This window comes from Lutjanus erythropterus, chromosome 17 (assembly GCF_056507025.1).
Source record: "Lutjanus erythropterus isolate fLutEry1 chromosome 17, fLutEry1.hap2, whole genome shotgun sequence".
NCBI lineage: Eukaryota > Metazoa > Chordata > Actinopteri > Lutjaniformes > Lutjanidae > Lutjanus > Lutjanus erythropterus.
The window spans coordinates 14413278-14432667 of NC_139333.1; the positions used below are offsets into that span (position 1 = coordinate 14413278).

General features: G+C 38.0%; 2 protein-coding genes across 4 annotated transcripts; one reads left to right on the forward strand and one right to left on the reverse strand.

Moving 5' to 3' along the window:
- Window positions 1–1185: 1185 nt before the first annotated feature.
- On the reverse strand, window positions 1186–18441 carry LOC146311934 (chaperone Ric-8A). 3 transcript variants are annotated; one of them, XM_084741004.1, is made up of 14 exons: window positions 18303–18441; window positions 9170–9264; window positions 9031–9078; window positions 7918–7935; window positions 6770–6859; window positions 6073–6668; window positions 5363–5498; window positions 5026–5214; window positions 4802–4896; window positions 3450–3600; window positions 3227–3322; window positions 2955–3099; window positions 1821–2100; window positions 1186–1639 (listed from the first exon to the last, which is right to left on the reverse strand). In XM_084741004.1, the coding sequence occupies exons 2-14, from the start codon at window positions 9257–9259 to the stop codon at window positions 1498–1500; spliced, it is 2076 nt and encodes a 691-aa protein (XP_084597130.1). In that variant the 5' UTR covers window positions 9260–9264; window positions 18303–18441; the 3' UTR covers window positions 1186–1497. The 3 variants fall into 3 exon arrangements, with proteins under 3 accessions (XP_084597130.1, XP_084597129.1, XP_084597131.1); XM_084741003.1 differs by lacking the exon at window positions 18303–18441 and adding an exon at window positions 10405–10685; XM_084741005.1 differs by lacking the exons at window positions 7918–7935; window positions 18303–18441 and adding an exon at window positions 10405–10683.
- Window positions 17801–19289, forward strand: LOC146311935 (uncharacterized). The gene is made up of 4 exons (XM_084741006.1): window positions 17801–17956; window positions 18134–18215; window positions 18327–18479; window positions 18768–19289. Exons 1-4 carry the CDS (start codon window positions 17869–17871, stop codon window positions 18925–18927), a joined length of 483 nt encoding a protein of 160 aa, XP_084597132.1. The 5' UTR covers window positions 17801–17868; the 3' UTR covers window positions 18928–19289.
- Window positions 19290–19390: the final 101 nt, after the last annotated feature.

A 19390-nucleotide genomic window follows, 5' to 3' on the forward strand; every position in this document is an offset into this window, starting at 1 on the left:
GACTTCGATGAATTTTGAGTAAATTAATTCATGTGAATATTGCATCAGACATGAGTTTTCCTGATATTTTAATAATTTTTATACAATTCTCTGTCTGTATTGTTGTTGTTCTTTATTTTAACAATCATACGTCTTGTCTCATCTTGTGGTGCTCAAAGCACCAACAGATACATTTGAAAATCTCAACAGCAATCTCTCTTTACAGAAATCATGATCCATTTACTCAAGATAATCCACAGACCTTCTACTGTAGAAAAAAAATATGTATTTTTGGGGTGAACTGTCCCTTTAACCTTGACAAAAGCATCTCAGAGATAATCATGTTTACATGTTTTCAGAACATATTATTTCATTCTACACCAAATAGAATAGATCAGGTACAGTAATAATAATGTATTAATAATTGCTCTGCTGTTTGATTTGCTGCACAAAGCAAATATATTTAAGGTGCATTTTGTACCACTTTTAACTATAAATAAAGCAAAACAGCAGATTTCCCTTTATGGCTGACTTGATGGTACACAATGTTAATGTGCAGCACCATCCAGAGGCTGTCAGTCATTTTCATTTGTTTTTAATATTCCAGTAATAGTGGTAATGAATTGAATAAACCTCCACATGGAGCAACATTTGTAATCAGATAAAGTTTCACTCTTACTTTCATAAAGACCCTCTCATCAAAACTGAAATACTGTCTATACAGTGAAATACACTGTATTAAAACCTCAAACCTCAAACATAACAGTAAAGCCTTGAATTCAACTGTTCAATCCAGGGTTCCTATTCTTTTCTAGAGATTTTTTTCCAGGACATTTTCAATTATGATTTTTTTATGTTCCTCTCTGTGCAAGTCTGATTTCAAAGCCATACAGTCAATGTTTATAACTTCTATATCTATAACACATGGGAACCCTATTGGTCATTTAATGGTGCAGATGTGATTGGAGCATCTGGAATCAGTCTAGATGTTTTCGTTCACACATCAGATGTATACTCGACAATATGTCGAGTATACACCTGAGCACATTTTGACCTTATGTGTGGCAACACACCAGAGGCTGTATAGAAAAAAGTAAATATGCTCTGCAGATGTTTATTTGATTTTCTTCTGTTTAGGGGTCGTGGTTAGTTTATTCTAAATTTACTCTGAAGCAAATGAAATACACACAGTATCAGAACAAGCAATTCAATTTCAAGACTTTATTAAAATTTAGGAGGATATTATCATGTTATTACAATTAAATCAGTTCTTTCTTAGGATCTACTATCAATTCAGAAGTTCATTCTTAATTCAAACCAATGTGAACTCATTGCTGCTCTACATTTACTAGTCTTACAGTGTTTTATATCCTTTCTCGAGTTCATTCAGTTTCAGATTGGCTGGCTGGTTGGGTCTGGAAGAGAACTACATCACTTTTGTCATAATCATGCACTGTCAAATTTTAGAAATGGGATATTTACAAAATCGATGAGTTGAATGAATGGATTTGACATGTTTTAGTTCTTCTCTCCCTCCTCTGCATCTCCATCATGCTCTGACCCAGACTCCCGGTCCTCAGTGAGGGAATTGTCCCTCAGTCCTGCCATTGGGACCAGTTTCCCCTCTGAGTCCACTCCCATCGGCTGGATAATACTGTCTCTGCAAAACAAATGACAAACATGGACAATTTCTAATATCGTTCTTATTGTATTCATTTAACCTTGGTTTGCTCTGAGCCTGCACTGAGGAGGGTTTTTAAAATTTTTGTGAACTGTTGTCTTTGTAAAGACTTATATAAATAAACTTCTGTGTGTCTATGAGTCTTTGTCCTTTCACTGACCTGGACAGCTTGTTGAAGAGCATGATCAACCTCTTGGCCTCCTCCTCCTTCTCATCTTCCGTCATGCCCTCCATAGGGTCCGGCAGCTCTGCCTCCACCCGCCCAGTCACAGGGTTGATCCGGTCTTTGACCTGCCTGTACTCCTCTGTGTCTGAGTCGGAATCGCTGGAGTACTGGCCCTCAGTGCTGGGGGTCCTGGACCCCTGACCGCCCAGCAAACCTCTGGTGGCCAGCAGGCCAGCTGCGTTACCGTAGCCCGTGTACTTAACAAAACGACTCACTGGAGGAAGAAGTGAGGGTGGTGGTGACGGTTGAGACAAAAATGAATGTTAATGAAAACTTGTTTTTTGATGTTATTTCTAATCAGGTACATAAGATTAACAGAAAATAAGAGATAAAAATTCAGACAGACACAAGAGGGAGTGTCTGATTACAAATGCATGTTGTGCAGAAAAGCCTCCCTCAAAATCAGAGAAATCTATTTTAAATTATAGTGAAGAGCTCAACATTTACAAATATGCCAGGCTGTATTTTTAAGAAATGCATACAAAATCATGCACAAGCCTATTTTTAGTGCAGTCTTTTATACATTTTATTTACTTAGTTTTTATATTGTTTAAACTGCCTAATACCCTCTATTACTCTTGAAATGTTTTAATTTTGGTCTACCATGTAACAGACTTTGTAACTTTGTCACTGTATCAATACTCTTATTATTATTATTTATAATAATGTTGCTCTTGTTTTTAAAATAATTCCATTAGAATGGCAGACAGTGACAAATGTTTAAATAAATATTCAACTGAACTGCTGAAACAAGTAAAATACAAATGAGTGATTGTGTCAAACAAAGGGCAAAATCTTTCAAGCAATGTTACAGAAAATTAAAGGGGAAAATGAGGATTTAAGAATCTTAAGAGGTTAAAAAATAAAAAACAACACCAAGGTTTAGAGTAATAAAACTGTTGTCATGAGATGTTTGCATTTTTACACATTTTTAATGTAAAAATCGAGATACAGTGGTGTTGATCAAATTCAATCGTTTTAATTTACAGCGTTGTATTTTTTGGACTGTAAGCTGCGATACAAACAAATCTCTGTTGATGCAGGGAGAGTGATCATGTCTCCTCCTACCGTTTTCCTTGCAGAGGACAAAGATGAGGTCGGCAGCGCAGTGTTTGACATCTGTATCCAGATGAGTCATGAGACGGATCAGACGACTCTTCACAGTGGAGCCTTCCTCCGGCCTGAGTGACACGTCTCTCAGAGGAGGCAGGATCTAGTGACCGGGATAAATTACGATTAAAATCGTCTTAAACGTTTGAGAAGTTACAAATATAATCCAAATATTGTGAGAAGCAAAATGTGACACGATGTTTCTTTGTAATATTATTTGGGGGTCTTACATGTTTCCTGATGTAATGGCGTGTTTCTCTGTGCGCTCTGCAGCTCTCTGTGAGCAGGTTGAGGATCGGTGTCAGCTTCTCTTTGATCTTATCACCCTGAGAAGAAACACACAAGGAAGACTCCCTCAGGTTATTTCACTACTAGTGAATAGTCTACTTTTAAGAATGAACTCTTAATTTTTAAGCATTTGGTCTCTTCTCTTCATATGACGTTCTCCCTCACCGACTCCAGGCGTCTCTCCATGAACATCATCAGGTTGTGGACACAGTCCATGTTGACCCCCTGGTACTGCTGCGAGCCGGGCTCCAGAGGAACCATCAGCAGCACGTCGAGACACTGGAGAGGCAGCGCTGACAACAGGTTCACTGTGTGACTGTTGGAAGAAGAAAAGGTTACAGAAACTGAAATTAGGAGTAAATAAAAGAGAGCATAATGGATTATTATGAAAGATGTCACAATCTCCAAATCCATGATTAGATCAGATTTGACTTTTGATTTTAAGGTCATGATCAGATTTTTTTAATTTAAACTTTTTAGCACTAATGGCTGGGCCATCATCAGACAATCAAGTTTTGATTTGTTAAGATGAACAGATCATTGTTTTTATGCTCTGAAAACTGTCAGTTACATTTTCAAATTCTTCTTGTTTTTGAAGTTTGTTTTTTTCCTTAGGACATGAGCTGTACCCTGCAAAAAATCATATTGACATTGAAGGTGCATTTCAATCCATTTCCAGTTTCACCTAATTATTATATTATTATATTACAGTATACACATAAATACCATAAGTGATTCAAATGCAAACATATACTACTATTAAAGCTGTGATCAGAATTAAACATTACACAGTACTTTACAAAATAATGTGGAGTGAGACACAAATTTATTACCAGCCCAATATAATTTAAAATTTAAATATACATGAAAGACATAATACTGTTAGAGGAATCATCCCTGATACAGAAATGAAAATGAAATAAAATAAAGTTAAATTAAAGTGTGCAAGAAGAGGATGTGTGATATTGAATCTACTTACAGATTAATGCTCACAGAGTATTACTTTGAATTACATCAAAAGCAACACTTTTTAATTAAAGTGAGATTTAGGGACCAAATTAGACTTGGATTTTACAACCTGGGATTAAAGTATTATTGAAGAAACCCAAGAAGATTTCATAAAACTCCAAATTAAAACATTAATTAACTAGTCACATTAAAAAAAAGGTCATTGCATTTTATAGATAAAAATATGAATGGTCTGTAAAGCTCTCTTTACCATTCACTGACATTTTTTATTTACAAAAAATGACAAAAACAAGAAAGGACAATTACAAAAAATTCTCATCCTACCGTCTTTTCTTCTTTAATTTATAACACTTAAGATTACACTCCCTCCTTTTACCTCATTTATACCTGTACTGCACATGCTGTATACACATGATCATATACTGCAGTATCCACAGATCATTTTGACATCATTGTATTAAGCCATTTATGCCAATATAACTTATTTGAACTGAAATAAAACTGAGTTGACAATTTTCTTCCTATCCAACTTTTTGTTTCATGCTCACCCCTGCAGCTCATCAGTGTCGTCTGTAAGCAAACACTTCCTCATCAGGCAGAGACGCAGAAGCGCCACCAGGTGTCGGTAGAGAGCCGCATCATCCTGAGGGAGGAGAACACAGACAGAAAACATACAACTTAATTCTTTATGATGAGATGTGAAGTACAGCTGAAATACAACAGAAATTTTTATTTCATCTGAGAGGTTAATGATGGACTCAGCGTCACTGACCTCACTTGGCTCCTGCCTGTGGGTGCTGTAGGTGATGTTGAAGAGGATTTTGAGGATCTCTACAATTCGCTGAGAGGCCTCCAATGAGATGGGTGCTGCGGCTGGGTCCAGCACACACTCATACTGGTCCTTCCATTGAACTTCCAGGCAGCTCTCCAGCGCTGCAGTGAGGATGGACACGCCTCCCTCCTGGAAAAGCAACATGATGAGTGTGAGAGTAAGAAGGAGTCCAGATAAGATGTGTAGAACAAATCAGGTCTGGTCATATCAGTATTAGAATAAACTGAAGGTGACATGATAAACAATAGGAGATACAGCTCAAGTGAGGTTATGTTACCTGTTGAAGTTGAGTCCTGAGCTCTGGCTGTAGTGCAGTCATGAGGAACATGAGGCGTAGTTCATAGAACTGAACACTGGAGGGAGATGAGCAGCTGATACTGGAGGACAGACGCTCAATGAGACCACACATGAGCCTGATGGAGACAATAACAAGACGTCAGCTGTCTGGAAATGTGTTTATTTGAACAAAAGCCAAATAGAGATTATGATAAATAATGATAGTACTGTCAGTGTGACGAGCCACACACAATTTTATCTCAGTCAGTTTCCATCTAAGATTTGTGTTTCTGTTAACAGGCATGAACTTGTTGCTTTCAATCAAAGTTGTGTGTTGTGAGTCTGTGACTATAATCATCCATAAAAGCACATATTTTGTGATCACTGAGGCATGTCTCTGCCTTTTCTCATTTTTGAAAGCTGGTGCAAATGTTTTAGTTTGAAGAGAAGCATTTGTTCTGAGATTCAGAGGATTTAAAGATTATTTTTAGCACTAATGTATAATGTGGATTCATTTACACAATTTACCCTGTGACTATACTCTGTTTTAGCTAAAGCCCTAAAACGATTTAAGGCCAGACTGTCTACATTTGTCCATTATGAGCAGGAGAAAGCTAAATGGACCCAGAAATGTAAATTACAAAGTCAACAGCTGTGTTCAACAGTATATTTGTGTGCATGTTTTTGACCGCATCCTGTGAGGAAGCCCACCTGAGAGCACTGAACCTCTCCTGTGCCCAGGTGCTGTTGTACACCACGTTACACAACACCTTCATGGCCTCTTTCCTCTGCACCTCCTCTCCTGAAGGCTCCTCCTCCTCCTCTTCCTCACCCTCCATCTTGCTCTCTCTGCGGTCCTTCCTCCCCTGCTCCAGCACCTTCTGATGGATGCTGCCTCTGTGCATCTCGTTGATGCTGGTCCTGTGGCTCCCGAACCAGCTGATGCTGTCCAGGTCGCCACTGTTGCTGATGCTGACGTCACTCTTAGCGTCCTCATCAAAGCACTCTTCATTTGGGTTGTTGGCCTCACCTTCATGTTCGTCAGCGTGACCCTGCAGCACTCTGGCCTCGGTGAGAGAAGCGATGATGTTGTCGTAGAAATCAGAGTCGGGGTCGTTGGCTTCGTCACTTGCATCACATGTGGTCAGCCCGGCCAGTTTGGCCACAGTCAGGAGAGCACCATCGGTCACTAGAGGAGCCAGGACCTTTTTGTCTCTGGAGAGGATCCTCAGGGTGCGTAGACATACTCTCAGCAGACGCTGTTTAACTCCTGTTCTGATGAACCTCAAGAGGACAACAGCTAGATTCTGAGGACAGGAAAAGAGAGGCAGACATTTAGTTTAACACCACACTTTACAGTACAACTGCCAAAACATCTGGGCAAGCAAAAAGTGACAGTGTCAGGTACCTGTCTGAGGATGACGCCTCGATCCTCCTGGTCGTACTCGTCACAGTCAGAGTCAGAGTCAGTGTATTCCCTCACTTTGTTCTTCTTGAACTGGTACAACGGGGCAAAGAATGCACCATGTCAAATGTGTCACACTTTATTGCAGTTAATGAATTATACACTTTGCTCAGACTGCCAACCTGTATCCATTTTTTGGCATATACAGATTGATTTGTGAAAGTCTGGACAGCAAAAAAAAACAAAAAATCACATGAAATGTGATTTTTGCAAATGGGATCCAAGCCACATTCGGAGGTGGTTTGAAATTTGATCCCAATCATTTTGTACGTCGTTTCAGTCTGGACACTCTAATTAGTCCACCATGTCTTTTGCGTCACTCACAACATGACACACAACAAGGACACCAAATCCAAAGTGTCAGAAGTGCATCAGAGCGGCTGGGCATTGCACTCTTCTCTCTTTGAGTTTTTCTGACATGAAAGAGGATATCGGCATTAACTTGGAAACATGAATGTTTGGAGGGTCAGATGATGGATCTCCATGTCTCCTGCTTCTGCAACAGAGAGCTGTGTCACAAGCCTACGTAGTTCCAGGTCTGTGTTTTGGCAAGAACCTGGTGATACGATACCTATCATGATAAGATTCATTATATTGTAATACTGTATGCAAGGTGATATATTGCTATTTTTAAATCAAATCAAATTATAGGAAACCTGTCATAGTATAAAGAAGTATACCATTTGTCTGACATCTTACTTAAAAAAGTTGACTTTTTATGCAACTAGAACAGTGAAGATAGATAACAACACTGCTGTCTCGTGACCAGGGGTATAAATACAACACAAAATGAACTACTGCCATGAATCTTTGCATGTATCACAATATCTCAATACAGTGTGTTTGAGAACCATTTAAGTATCACACAACATAATATTGCGATACTCAAGTGTATCAATGTAGTCAACACAGCAACACACACAAATCCGGTCTGTTCGCTGGTAAATAACAGTGCAGACAGTCCGTCTTAAAGACCTGACTCGAGAAACAAATCTGATTTGCCTGCAGCCTGAACAAAGCCTTAGTTTAGGGAGTTCTCATGACCAAAAGCAGCACTTGAGCATTATTTCTAAACTGTGTCAGCACTGTACCTCTTCTAGTCTTCTTTGCTTTAGGAGGTAGATAGTTCAGTTTCATTGAGCAACGCAGCAGAAGAGAGGGAGAGAGTAATATTAGTACATATTCATGTCACCATAGTGAATCAGGGGCCAAATTACATACAATGTCTAACCATTAGAAGTCATCTTAAGAGCAATTCACAAAGCTGCTCAAAGCAACTTTACTGAGTGACTGAGAGAGCACCTAAACTAAGAGGAAACTAAACAAAAGGCGGGGTTGATCCTGTTGCTATAGATGACATCATGTTTCTGAATTAAGTTATTATTGATTTTGAATGAGAATGAAATACCGATGAGGAATATTTAAAGAGCCAAAACCAAGCTAGTAAAAATAATACAGTAAAGTAAAAGGGAATAAAAGTAATATTAAGAATATAAATAATAAATAGAGTAAGGTAAAACTATGAGCAGCTGGCCACAGAAATCTATACTGGGTCTCTGAATGCCGGACTTGTGAGCAGACAATAAACACAGTCTAACCATATGTACAGTCTTTCAGTAAACAATATATATTTTTCCATATATGAGAATGGCTGAGTATATAACAGACAGACTAACAGCAGAACTCCATGTAAAGACAGACATATTTTTAAACTGATGGGCTCCTGTAATTGCTTTTTTTTAGATTGTCAATGTGATAAGATGCTGCGCTGACTTAATAATTAACATCTACCTCTTTTCAGGTATTTTTACGTTACTTGTTTGGAAACTCCTCACTTCTCTATAGATACTTTTATTTAGGAGTTTCTCTTAACTCTTAAGTTAGAGGCTACTTTTGGCTTCAGGATCTGTGAATACCCAGATTCATATCTGTTGTTTAATGGCTGCAAATGACAGAGCTGAAGTGTTGAATAGATTAATCACTCTGGTCAGGCTCAATCTGCCTGAGCATGCAAGGAGAGAGGATCAGGGACGACTGATACAGCAGAATTACTAATCACAGACAGACTGTGGAGCAGGGGCGGGGAGGGGTGGATGAGATGGAGGAGTCGGGTAAGTAAGGGCTGAGGTGAGGTTTAAGGACCACAGGTGGGACTTAAAGAGAAGCAACAGCAGCAGCAGCAGCAGCAACATAAACCAACTTACTTTCCTTCGGTCTCTCTCCTCTGCATCGAAGAAGAAGCACTGAGCAAACTGCAGGAGGGAAATGATTATAAGACGACGCTCTGCGAATGTCAAAACATCCAGACACAAGGACGCGTGAGCTTCTTTGTGGTGGTGTTACCTCTTTGTTGAACTCCTGCAGCTGTGTCTGAACACCGTGCTCATTCCCCTGCTTGATGCACTGGATAATCCCTTCCAGGTCCACGTCCATGCTTCCTGCACACACATACACACATACAGAGGGAGAGGAATAATCATGTTAGGCCATAACAAAATTAAAGTTACACAACAATAATGACGAGGATGTCGGTGAGAGAGGTTATACATTATTAAATACGTTGCAGAGTTACAACAGTTTTATATTTTCACATTTTTCTGTTTTTAATCTTTGTTTCCACTTTAGCTCAGTTTCATTTCATTTTTCATACTTTGCTTGTTTAAGTTTATTTTTTATTGTTAAAAAACGTCTTTGTGAAACCAACTGACTCATGGTCATGTAGACATTTCAGTCTCAATAAACATTTGCATGAAAGGCTTGTTGTGTTGTCAAATTTAACCAAATAGACAAAACCTAAAATTGAAGACATTTTCCATATAGATTTTATTTTAACTAATTTTTTCTTAACTCTAGTTTTATTTTTATTTTAGTTCACTGAATGTTTTTGACACCAAGTTTTAGTTTAGTGTAAAGTACTAAACATTTAGTCTGGTTTTCACCAAGAATGTAAGAATAGAACTCAGTGAATGCAGCATTTAGGGGCAGAAATGACAGAATTTCAGCAAAATAATCATCCGTAACTTATCTTCTTTTAAGACTTTTGAATGCTTCCTGGCTAATGAAAGCTGAATCTGTATCTTTTACATTATAAATGTCCATACTGAGATGTATTACACACATTAAGGCTGAATAATTAATTGAAAATGCATCATAATCACAATATGGCCAACTCAAATTTTTAAATCGCAGGAGGCACAATATTTAAAACAAAATGTGTGTAAAAATATAATTTTAAGTTACATATATTGTCGTGCTGCAGAGATGTCTTGGCCCACACTTCATATTCTACAGACCTAAGAAAACATCTTTGTTTGCTACAGATCCCTGCAAAAATCACAGCACAATCATTTTAGTATGTTTATCAATGAAAACAAGAATGATGTAAAAATTATAATTCTCTCTAAAATTGCAAATCTTATCGCAATTGTAGTATTAGTCAAATAATCGCAATTACATATTTTTCAAATTATTGTATTCCAGGCTAATGAAAGCTGAATCTGTGTCTTTTACATAACATTTGATGTATTATACACATATACATAAAACGATTGCAAACAGTTTACAAGAGTTTAACTTACCTTGCTTAATTCACGTAATCAGTCAGACAATATACTGTAGGTGTGTCAAAATCACCTTATGTGCTGTCACAACTCCAACTCTGCTTCAGCTTGCTTCCTCGTATGTCTCGGTCCACGTATGCACAGTATACTGTCCTCCGCCTTTAAATTTGCTCAATTCACTTGCTTTCCAGTTACACTCATGCACTCAGTATATCTCTGTGTCTCCCTCTCTCTCTCTTTAATCCAGTTGAGGTGCAGGAGCCATGGAGTGGTTATGGTTATAATCCACTAATGGACTCTAAGCTTATATCTCTCAGTGTTGACCCTCTAACCTACAGGTCTGTGTCTCTCTCTCTCTCTCTCTCTCTCCCTCTCCCTCTCTCTGTGTCCAGCTTTAACACACTGTTTCACTCAAATCTCTTAACAGCTTGGGAATCACTGAAATAACCATTAAGATTTTGGTTGTTATCACGCTTCTCTAGCTGTTACGTAACTACACTGGAGCTACTGATGGAAATGCATCTGCACAGTCACCTAGGATAACATCAATATGTTTCAGCTGAAAGCTCACAGCTTGAAATACCTGTCATTTTATTGATCATAATCCTTCCATCACGCAAATGAAAAGGTACAGTGAATTACATATTGTGCTCATATGGAATTTTAATGCTTTATGTTTCTAGTCCCACAAGATGGAGCTGTTTTCAAGGCTGAGTCAATCCAACCATGAAGTCTGGAGACAGGGTTTCTGCAGGTTTCAACAAGTCAAATTTTACCTCCTCCGTCCAGAGCTTTGACTATGTAAACACTGTTCACTTCTCCAAGCTATCTAAGATTAGTAGGACCTGATGGCTTTGCTTTCAAACAGGACACAGTTGCTTAAATAAATGGTGTCTCTCATAAAGGGACACTGGGTTTATTTTACTGTATAACACAATAAGGTCACCAGTGTGTAACAAAATATAAAACTGGTTATTTCAGTGACTGAACATGGCTTTGGCAAAAACAAAATCGCTAACAATGCTACACATCTAAAAGCCTTGTGATTTTGTCTGTTTTGTAACTCCCTTGCTCCACACTCCAACCTTATTATTACTCCTATTATTGCATTCAGCTGCAATATGTTTCTGCTCTTGACAGAGAAACGGCCTAAAAATCCATCACATAAAAAAATAAAATCTTTGTAGAAGAACTGTCTATACTGTTTTGAACTGTTGGTTTCTTCTCAAATCTGTTTCCTTACATTTACTCTTCTACTTTGCATAAACAAACAAGGTAATAAAGTCCTAAAGTCCTTGTTCCTCAAACAACTACTTCCTAATTAGCAGTACTCTAGCTTGTTACTATTGCTCAAACGTATATGCTCTATCAAAACTACATAAATTACTACGCTTAATAAGTTTCAACCATAAAATTGTTTTTTTTTTCCTAAAAAACATTTAAAAATGGGACTGTGGTTTAATCCAACTTCACAACAGTAAAGTTAACACAAATTCAGATTACTGGACTTGTTACTGGACAAACTACAGATTGATATTGATTGATTTCAATGTTTTTTCAAAACCTGTGAATCCTACAGGTCCTTCAGGATACAGTTGTGAATGTGCACAAAAAACTGACTGATCAGTCTGATAGTATGCAAGATAAACTGTGGACAAGCTGCAAGTCTGTCAGTCATGCACATGTGCAAACACAATCACATGTACACATGCCCACACGCAAGCAATCACATGATCCCCTCAAGGCTTACACCTGATAATACTTATTTATACTAAAAATATTATATATATAATATATAATACAATATACAGTGATAATATAAAAATACTTTCTTTCTAGTGTTTAAGTGTAAAATTCTGGTATCATGAAAACTCCACTACAGATGGTACCAATTTACATTAGATCAGGTGCGACATAAATTGATCTGCAGTAAGGGATGAAAGCAAACATTTTATTTTAATAAATCAGCTGTTTTTTTCATTTTAGCTAACCTACTTTACACACTGTACTGTTAAGATGAAGCAGCAGTTTGCACACTTGTTGCAAATCGTCTTGAGAGTCCTAAAAGGCTTAACCTGTGAGAAGATGATATGTGAGTGAATGACAGGCTTTCCTGGCAGGATGCTCACTCTTGTGCCCAGTGGGCAGAGGAAACTCGGCCGGGAGGCTCAAGTGGCCGGCTGGTGGCTGCAGGTTTACAACAACAGGATGCACGCTATGTCAGCGATAGTGGGAGAGAAGTCAAAGGAGCCCTCACAAAGTGCTCGCATGGAAGTAAACGCACATATTCCTCCAAGATAAATTAGACACTTGAGATGGAGGAAATCAACAACTCAGAGCTACAAGAGACTAATGACCCTGAGTAAGCTTTAAACCAGGAAGAAAACAACCATTGTCACTGACGTGTGCAATCCAGGACTATTTGCTAGTCATCCTGACATCATGACTAGCTGCCACAACAGCTGGGACATGATATACTACATGTAGCCTAAACTCAAAGCACATCTGTTTGCTTTTAGAGGTCAGTTCACTTCAGTGTGAATTAGAACAGAGTATGGATCTCTATGTTTGATATATATTGACAATATAGGTATGGAATACTATGGTATTTTCACTACGTCTATATACATTAGTTATCATTAACAACATAGTTATAAGCAGTGGTTATAGCACTTTTTCTATGTGTTTGTTATTTTCTTAAAGTCACTGTTCACTAAAATATATGTTTTGCTTATTCTTCCTCCAATTAGTATGTACAAAGATTGAGAGCAAAAGGCTGTTTTCACACTCAACACACCTAAAATTTCAGTTTAAGACGTGTATGTACGAGATTTCATTTTGTGACTTTTTACCGACCTTGTAATCCAAGAATGTGCCAATATGAAACTTAAATAAGTGCAATGTGGGAATTTAAACACATCAAGTGCAGTGGAACTGTATACAGCTATAAAGGCATTTTAACTGTGGAATATATACGATATTTGTCAGCAATTCTAATGTCTCCGATGAAGACATGTTATATAAACTCATTCATCTGATCTGATCATTTTATATCCTAGCCTCCACTTATTTGTTATAGTTTTGACAAACACATTAGAGCGTGTGATAAACCATGAATGTTTGAGTGCTTATGATTGTTAAATTGGGGAGGGACGTTAAAGTGAGTGTTGTCACCGTTGTAATGCGTTGCCATTGTCAGGAATCCCAACTGTTAGTTTGTCTTCATGCCTCATCACTAACTCACTGTCATTTTAGATCACGCCTCTCTCTCAGCCCGTGCATTTGCTCATTGCCTGCACCTGGTTTTCCCCGCCCATCTCCACACCTGTGGCTCATTCGCCCATTAGTCCTTCAGTATATATGCCAGTCCATTTTCCCCTGCTCTCTGCCAGATTGTCTTGTGTTCTTGCCAAGCTATCCAGCATTTTTTCCCTTTTTTCTGCCCGATCACCTGTTTTTGGACCCTGCCTGCCTGTTTTTGGACTCTGGATTCTCTGCCTGCCCCTTGTCGGATTTGTTTGCTTATTTATCTCATTACCTGGTTTTGACTCTGCCTGAACTGATTTAGTAAAGTGTACTCTGCCTGCAACTCTATTGCCTTTGTCGTGCATTTGGGTTCAAACCTGTACTGGTGATTCTCACAGCCAAACTGCTAAATTAAAAACATTTGTATATTTATAGAGTCTGGGTTTTTAAATTAGGAAAAGTGAGCAGATATAATTTTAAGATTTTCTGACAAAGACAAAAACATATAAAAAAATATTTATGTCATAAATGACCAGTGTGAAGGACTTAACGGCATCTAGTGGTGAGTTTTCGGTTGGAAACACCTCATCTCACCCTCGCCTTCCAAGTGTGTAGGAGAACCTGCGTTGGCCATGAAAGTTTGCTTTGACTGTTCTGAGCCACTGTAGAAACATGGTGGTGCAATGTTTGTCAGCAATTATAACTTGTCCTGTGAAGACATGTTTAATATTATTACAAATGCATTATACTATATTGTCTTACACGATCTGTCTTGTATTCTTGTAGTTGATAAATACTGTAATAAAAACTTATATCTGCTAAAATCTATATTATAATGTATTATAAGTCATTGATTATATTTTAAGTGTTTATGAATATTAAACAGGTAAGGTGTAATGTTAAATAGGTGAAAAAAGTAAAGTGTTGCCAATTTGGTAAGTGATTGCACATTCATAGATTCTGAATTTTTCAACGACAAAAAAGGAGTAGATGTATTTTTAAGGATTTTTAACAAAGACGAAAACATATCACACAAAAATTATTATTCTTTTTAGAAATATGTTATAAAATACGTCTGGAGGGAAGCTTTAATTAAACAACAAATGTGGTAATTACATATTTTCTCAATATTGAGTCATAATAAATTTTAGTGCAAAGAGCAGAAGAAGATCCCACTACTTTCCCAGATTGATGAAATAATATTTCCCAACTTGTGGTAACACTGGTATAATTAATGACTATTTAGATCATTGATTGTTTTTTTTCTCAATAAATCATTTGGTAAGTAGGCATTTGGTGTATAAAATGTCAGAAAATAGTAAAAAAAAAAAAAAAAAAGTAAATCACAATTTACAAAAATTTAAGACATTCACAATTACGATCAAACAACAAGGGAGAGCAGTTAAGTTTCATGCTTGGGAATGTAAAGAGTTTTTGCTTGAAAATAAGTTGATCAATTATCAAAATAGTTGCTGGTTTATTTTCTGTTGAACTGACTTATTATTTTAACCATTATTGGTGGCAAAGCTTGCCCTCCGCTGTCGTAAGCATTTATTTGGGTTAACAACGTGCTCATGTTTTTGTTATGGTCACAGTTAGGAAGCAGCAGATGTGCAGGAACTTTGCTTTCTTTCGACACGTACTCCTTGCTGTCATGCAAGACGTGAAATTTCTGTTAAACACTCAGCGTCAATCAGGCTTAATCATATATGAAGTCATAAGACTTCCTAATTATTTAACTGCTAACACTCTTCTGTGATCACGCACCACTGATGACTCAGTGCACTACTGTGACAACACACACTGCCCAGATGGCGTCCACAGGAAAGGTACACAATAGACTCAAGAGGGGAAGTTGTGATTCAGAGAGAACAAGAGAGACTACATGGGAGAAACAGAGTGCAGAGGCTGGAAACCATTAAACCTGACAGTGGCTCCCCATGGATTTACTGTATTCAGGGTTACCCCCAGGGTTCTCCAAAGTATACTTAAGATTTTCTAAGACCTTTTAGTATCACTTATTACAGATAGATAAAATGACAACTGCTTCACCCGGCCAAATCTTTGCTAAGGTGCTAGATGCTTAAAGAAGGCCGTACTGATTAAAGAGAACGCCGCACACTTATATCTGTGCAGTATCACACTTTATTCTGTCAGTCCGTCAGACCTTCATCAGAGCACCCGGAATATCATTTAGCAAAAGTATGAGGAATATAATGGTGAAAAAATAATAACTGCTATAAAATAATTATTTTCCAGGTACTTGAATCTAATAAAACATTTTATCATAATACTCAAATGCAGTTTCCACAGTATTGTTTGCAGTAGCCACAGTAGCAGTTTTATCAATTATAGGCGCCTACTGCTTGTCACAGCGCAATTTCATCACAACAGTAGTAAATGTGGTCAAAAATTTTACAGGTGTGTAGTTGAGATCAAAATGAAGGCCAGGTTGAGTGTTGACACTCTACAGATCCTGAACATTTTTGGACATGGTCAGAAAGCTCCTGCCTACTATTCTACGATCCATACGGCTTCAGATTCCAACACACTGTCCCTTTAATTGACGTGGGAAACTGACTTTTAGGCATCATTTAGAGAAACATGATAGGGTAAGATTCTTAGGAATAAAAAAAAGGGAACTGTGAACTTGATGAACCAATGCAGAATTTAAAAATTCAATGCACTGAGTGGGTTTGAGAGTGCTGCAGGTGTCTGGACAAAGATGGTACTTAGCACACACACTTTAGAGTTGCCAAAAAGTTCAGGAGTTTCGGTTTGCTATACGTATCATTGTAGAAAAATATTATGGGCTAAGATATCCCTTTCTCCCTCTCCTCTCTTTATTCTGAGCGACCCCTCTGCATTAACTGACTTGGCGCCACCGCTTGCTGATTGGACCCAGACTGTCTTCATGTTAGAGCAGAAGCTTCTAGTCAAATAATGGAAATCCTCCTCTGCACCAGCACCATCTCTGTGACACACTTGTCTTGGTCACCTGGCTGCCCTGGAGTGATTATTGTAGTGGGGCAGCACTTCTCTTATATATCGAATGTTAAATGGTGTTTCCAGCTCACAAAAACAGCGGTAAACTAGGGAAGTTTTGATTAATCATAAATCAATTAATTGCCGTTAAGGATTTAACCGATACAAAATTTATTCAGCAATTATTAATCTATAGTATAGTACAGGCTGTAAAAAAAACTTAAAATTCAACTTGAAATTAGAAAAAAATTAGACAAAAATTAGGAAAAAAGAAGAAAATGAAATAAGGGAAGAAAATAAAAACAATATTATTATAAATTATTTCTTATCAGTCATTAATGATTAATCGATTGTTATTGTTTTAAATGAGCTAGATAAGGACAGAAGTACAGAATTTGCAAACCTACTGCAAACTACTACATTACATGTTAATAACTAGGTACACTGTAAGAACTCTGGTTGACAATCAGTGGAACATCCACATGTTGATGGGCTGGTCTCTACTTAAAAGATTAATAATTATGGGATCATTTCCTAGAGAAATGTAAGAATTGGCCATGAGCCAAACCTGAAAACATCAACATATCTTATTTCTGTGACCATTCATAGTAAAGCTGTGAACCATTCCTGGATGGTATAATTTCATCAGATTACTTCTAAAATCTGATTTATTATCATATTATTTGTTCAAAGGTGTAAGATGGAGAAGTTGTTTTTGAAACACTGTATGTGTGGGTGGGGGTCGGGGTGGGGGATGTGAGCGAAGGACATTTCAGGAATAAACATGGTGACGGCAAGAATGACTCAAGGGAAAAAGGCACAGGAAAAATGGAGCGATAAAGAAAAGCCTGGAGGAGAATTGGGGTTATTTTGGGCTGCGCGGGCTTCCTGCAGGTGATGGAGATGAAAGAATGATTTCTGGAACAATTGCTCAGCAGCAAGTGGAGTGAGAGAGAGATGGAGGAGGATGTGGATGAGGGGGGGTCAATGGAGCACAGACAGAACATAAGAATTGATGTAAACATTGCAGAAGGTACAAGGTCACCTCGAGTTTAAGCACAATGTTGTGTTTGGACACTGTTGTTAAAAAGGTTGTTTATGTTAGCATCACATCTCCTGGACATGGGGGATAAATATGCCACCATAACTGATTAATTAGAAGCGTGGGAGTTGGTCTGTCAGTATGACAACTACACAGACACGCCCCCTGACCCTGCCAAGACACTATAAAGGACCAGAAGTTGAGAGGGGATGACAGACTTGGACATCCAGCAATCAGAAGAGAGACCACGAATGGTTTACTCAAAAAGATACAGCAAGTTTTGGGATTTTCTTGGCGGTAAGTTTTATCCTGGAATCATGTTGATGCTATTTTAAACAGGTTTTATAATTAATAACTATTATCTTTATTGACTTTTCTTCTGTCTAATATTGAGTTAACGGGCCATTTGTCAAAAGTAAATATGGTCAGAACAGCATGTTTTCCTCATCATCACTCGTCGTTTTTCTGCCACAGGCCAGTGCGGTATGGAGATAGCTGTTCTGCTGCTGCTGACTGTGCCTTTGACTGCTACCTCACCACTCAGACCAACTCACAGGTCAGTGAAAAACATCACTAAATGAGAGGAGAGAAATACAGACAGAAGTCATAATGACTACCCTGTTACTTGGTAAATATCAAATACCTTTTTTTTTTCATGGATCCACAGGTCAGACACAGACGCTGTCCTCCCAGGGGACATTGTCCAGGCTTCAGGGGTGAAAACATCAGAGGACACACAGGAGCAGCGTGTTCAAGCACTGAGGATCATCCCATTTCATTCAGAGGGCAAACATGTAGACCTGGATGCACTGAAACACAGGTACAAAAGAGCTTACAACATATGAGTGGCTGTAAATATGGAACTACAGAGGCCTTCTTGTATTATATCACATTTTAAATTCTAAGACAGTCTGTAGGCTAACTGATGCAAGATTAATACAGATTAAATACTGTACATTTCACAAATTATGGCTGTTGGTAAAACCTTAATTGTAGATTTATGATTTACTTGAAAACTGGAGAGTATTTTTGTAATTGTAATGTTTTAAAAGCCTGAACTTAATTTAATTCTTTTTCTTTCCCTCTTTCTCCCTTCCATCACTGACAGCATGGCGTTGAAGTTACGTGCCCGGCGTGCACCTCAGCGTGGCTGCCACCTTGGGACCTGCCAGCTTCACAACCTGGCCGACACTTTATACCAAATCAGCAAGACAAATGGAAAAGATGAGTCGAAAAAGGCCCACGACCCGCAGGGATACGGCAGATAGGGTGAAGAGAAATTACAACAGTTATGGACTAACAAGGTGGACAGTTCTCAAAACATAGTCCCAAACTATTCACAACCAAATATCTCTGTGTATGTTTTGACTGACTGGTACTTATTATGAATATATGCTCTGTAAGCACATAGAGTGTGTGGCTATTTGGATGCTGTGTGAAATGTTTAATCTTATTGCTTTTTAAAACATAAATTCCTCAATATTTAAATGGTTTGTACAATAAATATTTAATATAAATATATATAAATGTGTGGGATTAGTTAATGTTTACTTGGATCAAACTGTCATGGCCTTGAGGACATGTGCAAAACAGACTCCTGCAAGCTGAATGCTACTTACATGGGCACTTTTGATGGATCTCTTCAGTGGCTGTTAAAGGTAGAATATGGAGACTTTGTCAGTTGCTGTTCATAAACTCACCAGAAAGACAGTTTATTGTTGAGTCTCATTC

Bases quoted from the DNA above. Each gene is read 5' to 3' on its own strand.
- LOC146311934 (XM_084741004.1), bottom strand. From the start codon at position 9,259: ATGGACGTGGACCTGGAAGGGATTATCCAGTGCATCAAGCAGGGGAAT. The intron at 9,079-9,169 runs GTAACACCACCA...TCCCTCCTGCAG, and splicing joins TGCAGGAGTTCAACAAAGAG to TTTGCTCAGTGCTTCTTCTT. The intron at 5,499-6,072 runs GTGGGCTTCCTC...TGTCTCCATCAG, and splicing joins GAGAGGTTCAGTGCTCTCAG to GCTCATGTGTGGTCTCATTG.
- LOC146311935 (XM_084741006.1), top strand. From the start codon at position 17,869: ATGACAGACTTGGACATCCAGCAATCAGAAGAGAGACCACGAATGGTT. The intron at 18,216-18,326 runs GTCAGTGAAAAA...ATGGATCCACAG, and splicing joins CCACTCAGACCAACTCACAG to GTCAGACACAGACGCTGTCC. The intron at 18,480-18,767 runs GTACAAAAGAGC...CATCACTGACAG, and splicing joins CTGGATGCACTGAAACACAG to CATGGCGTTGAAGTTACGTG.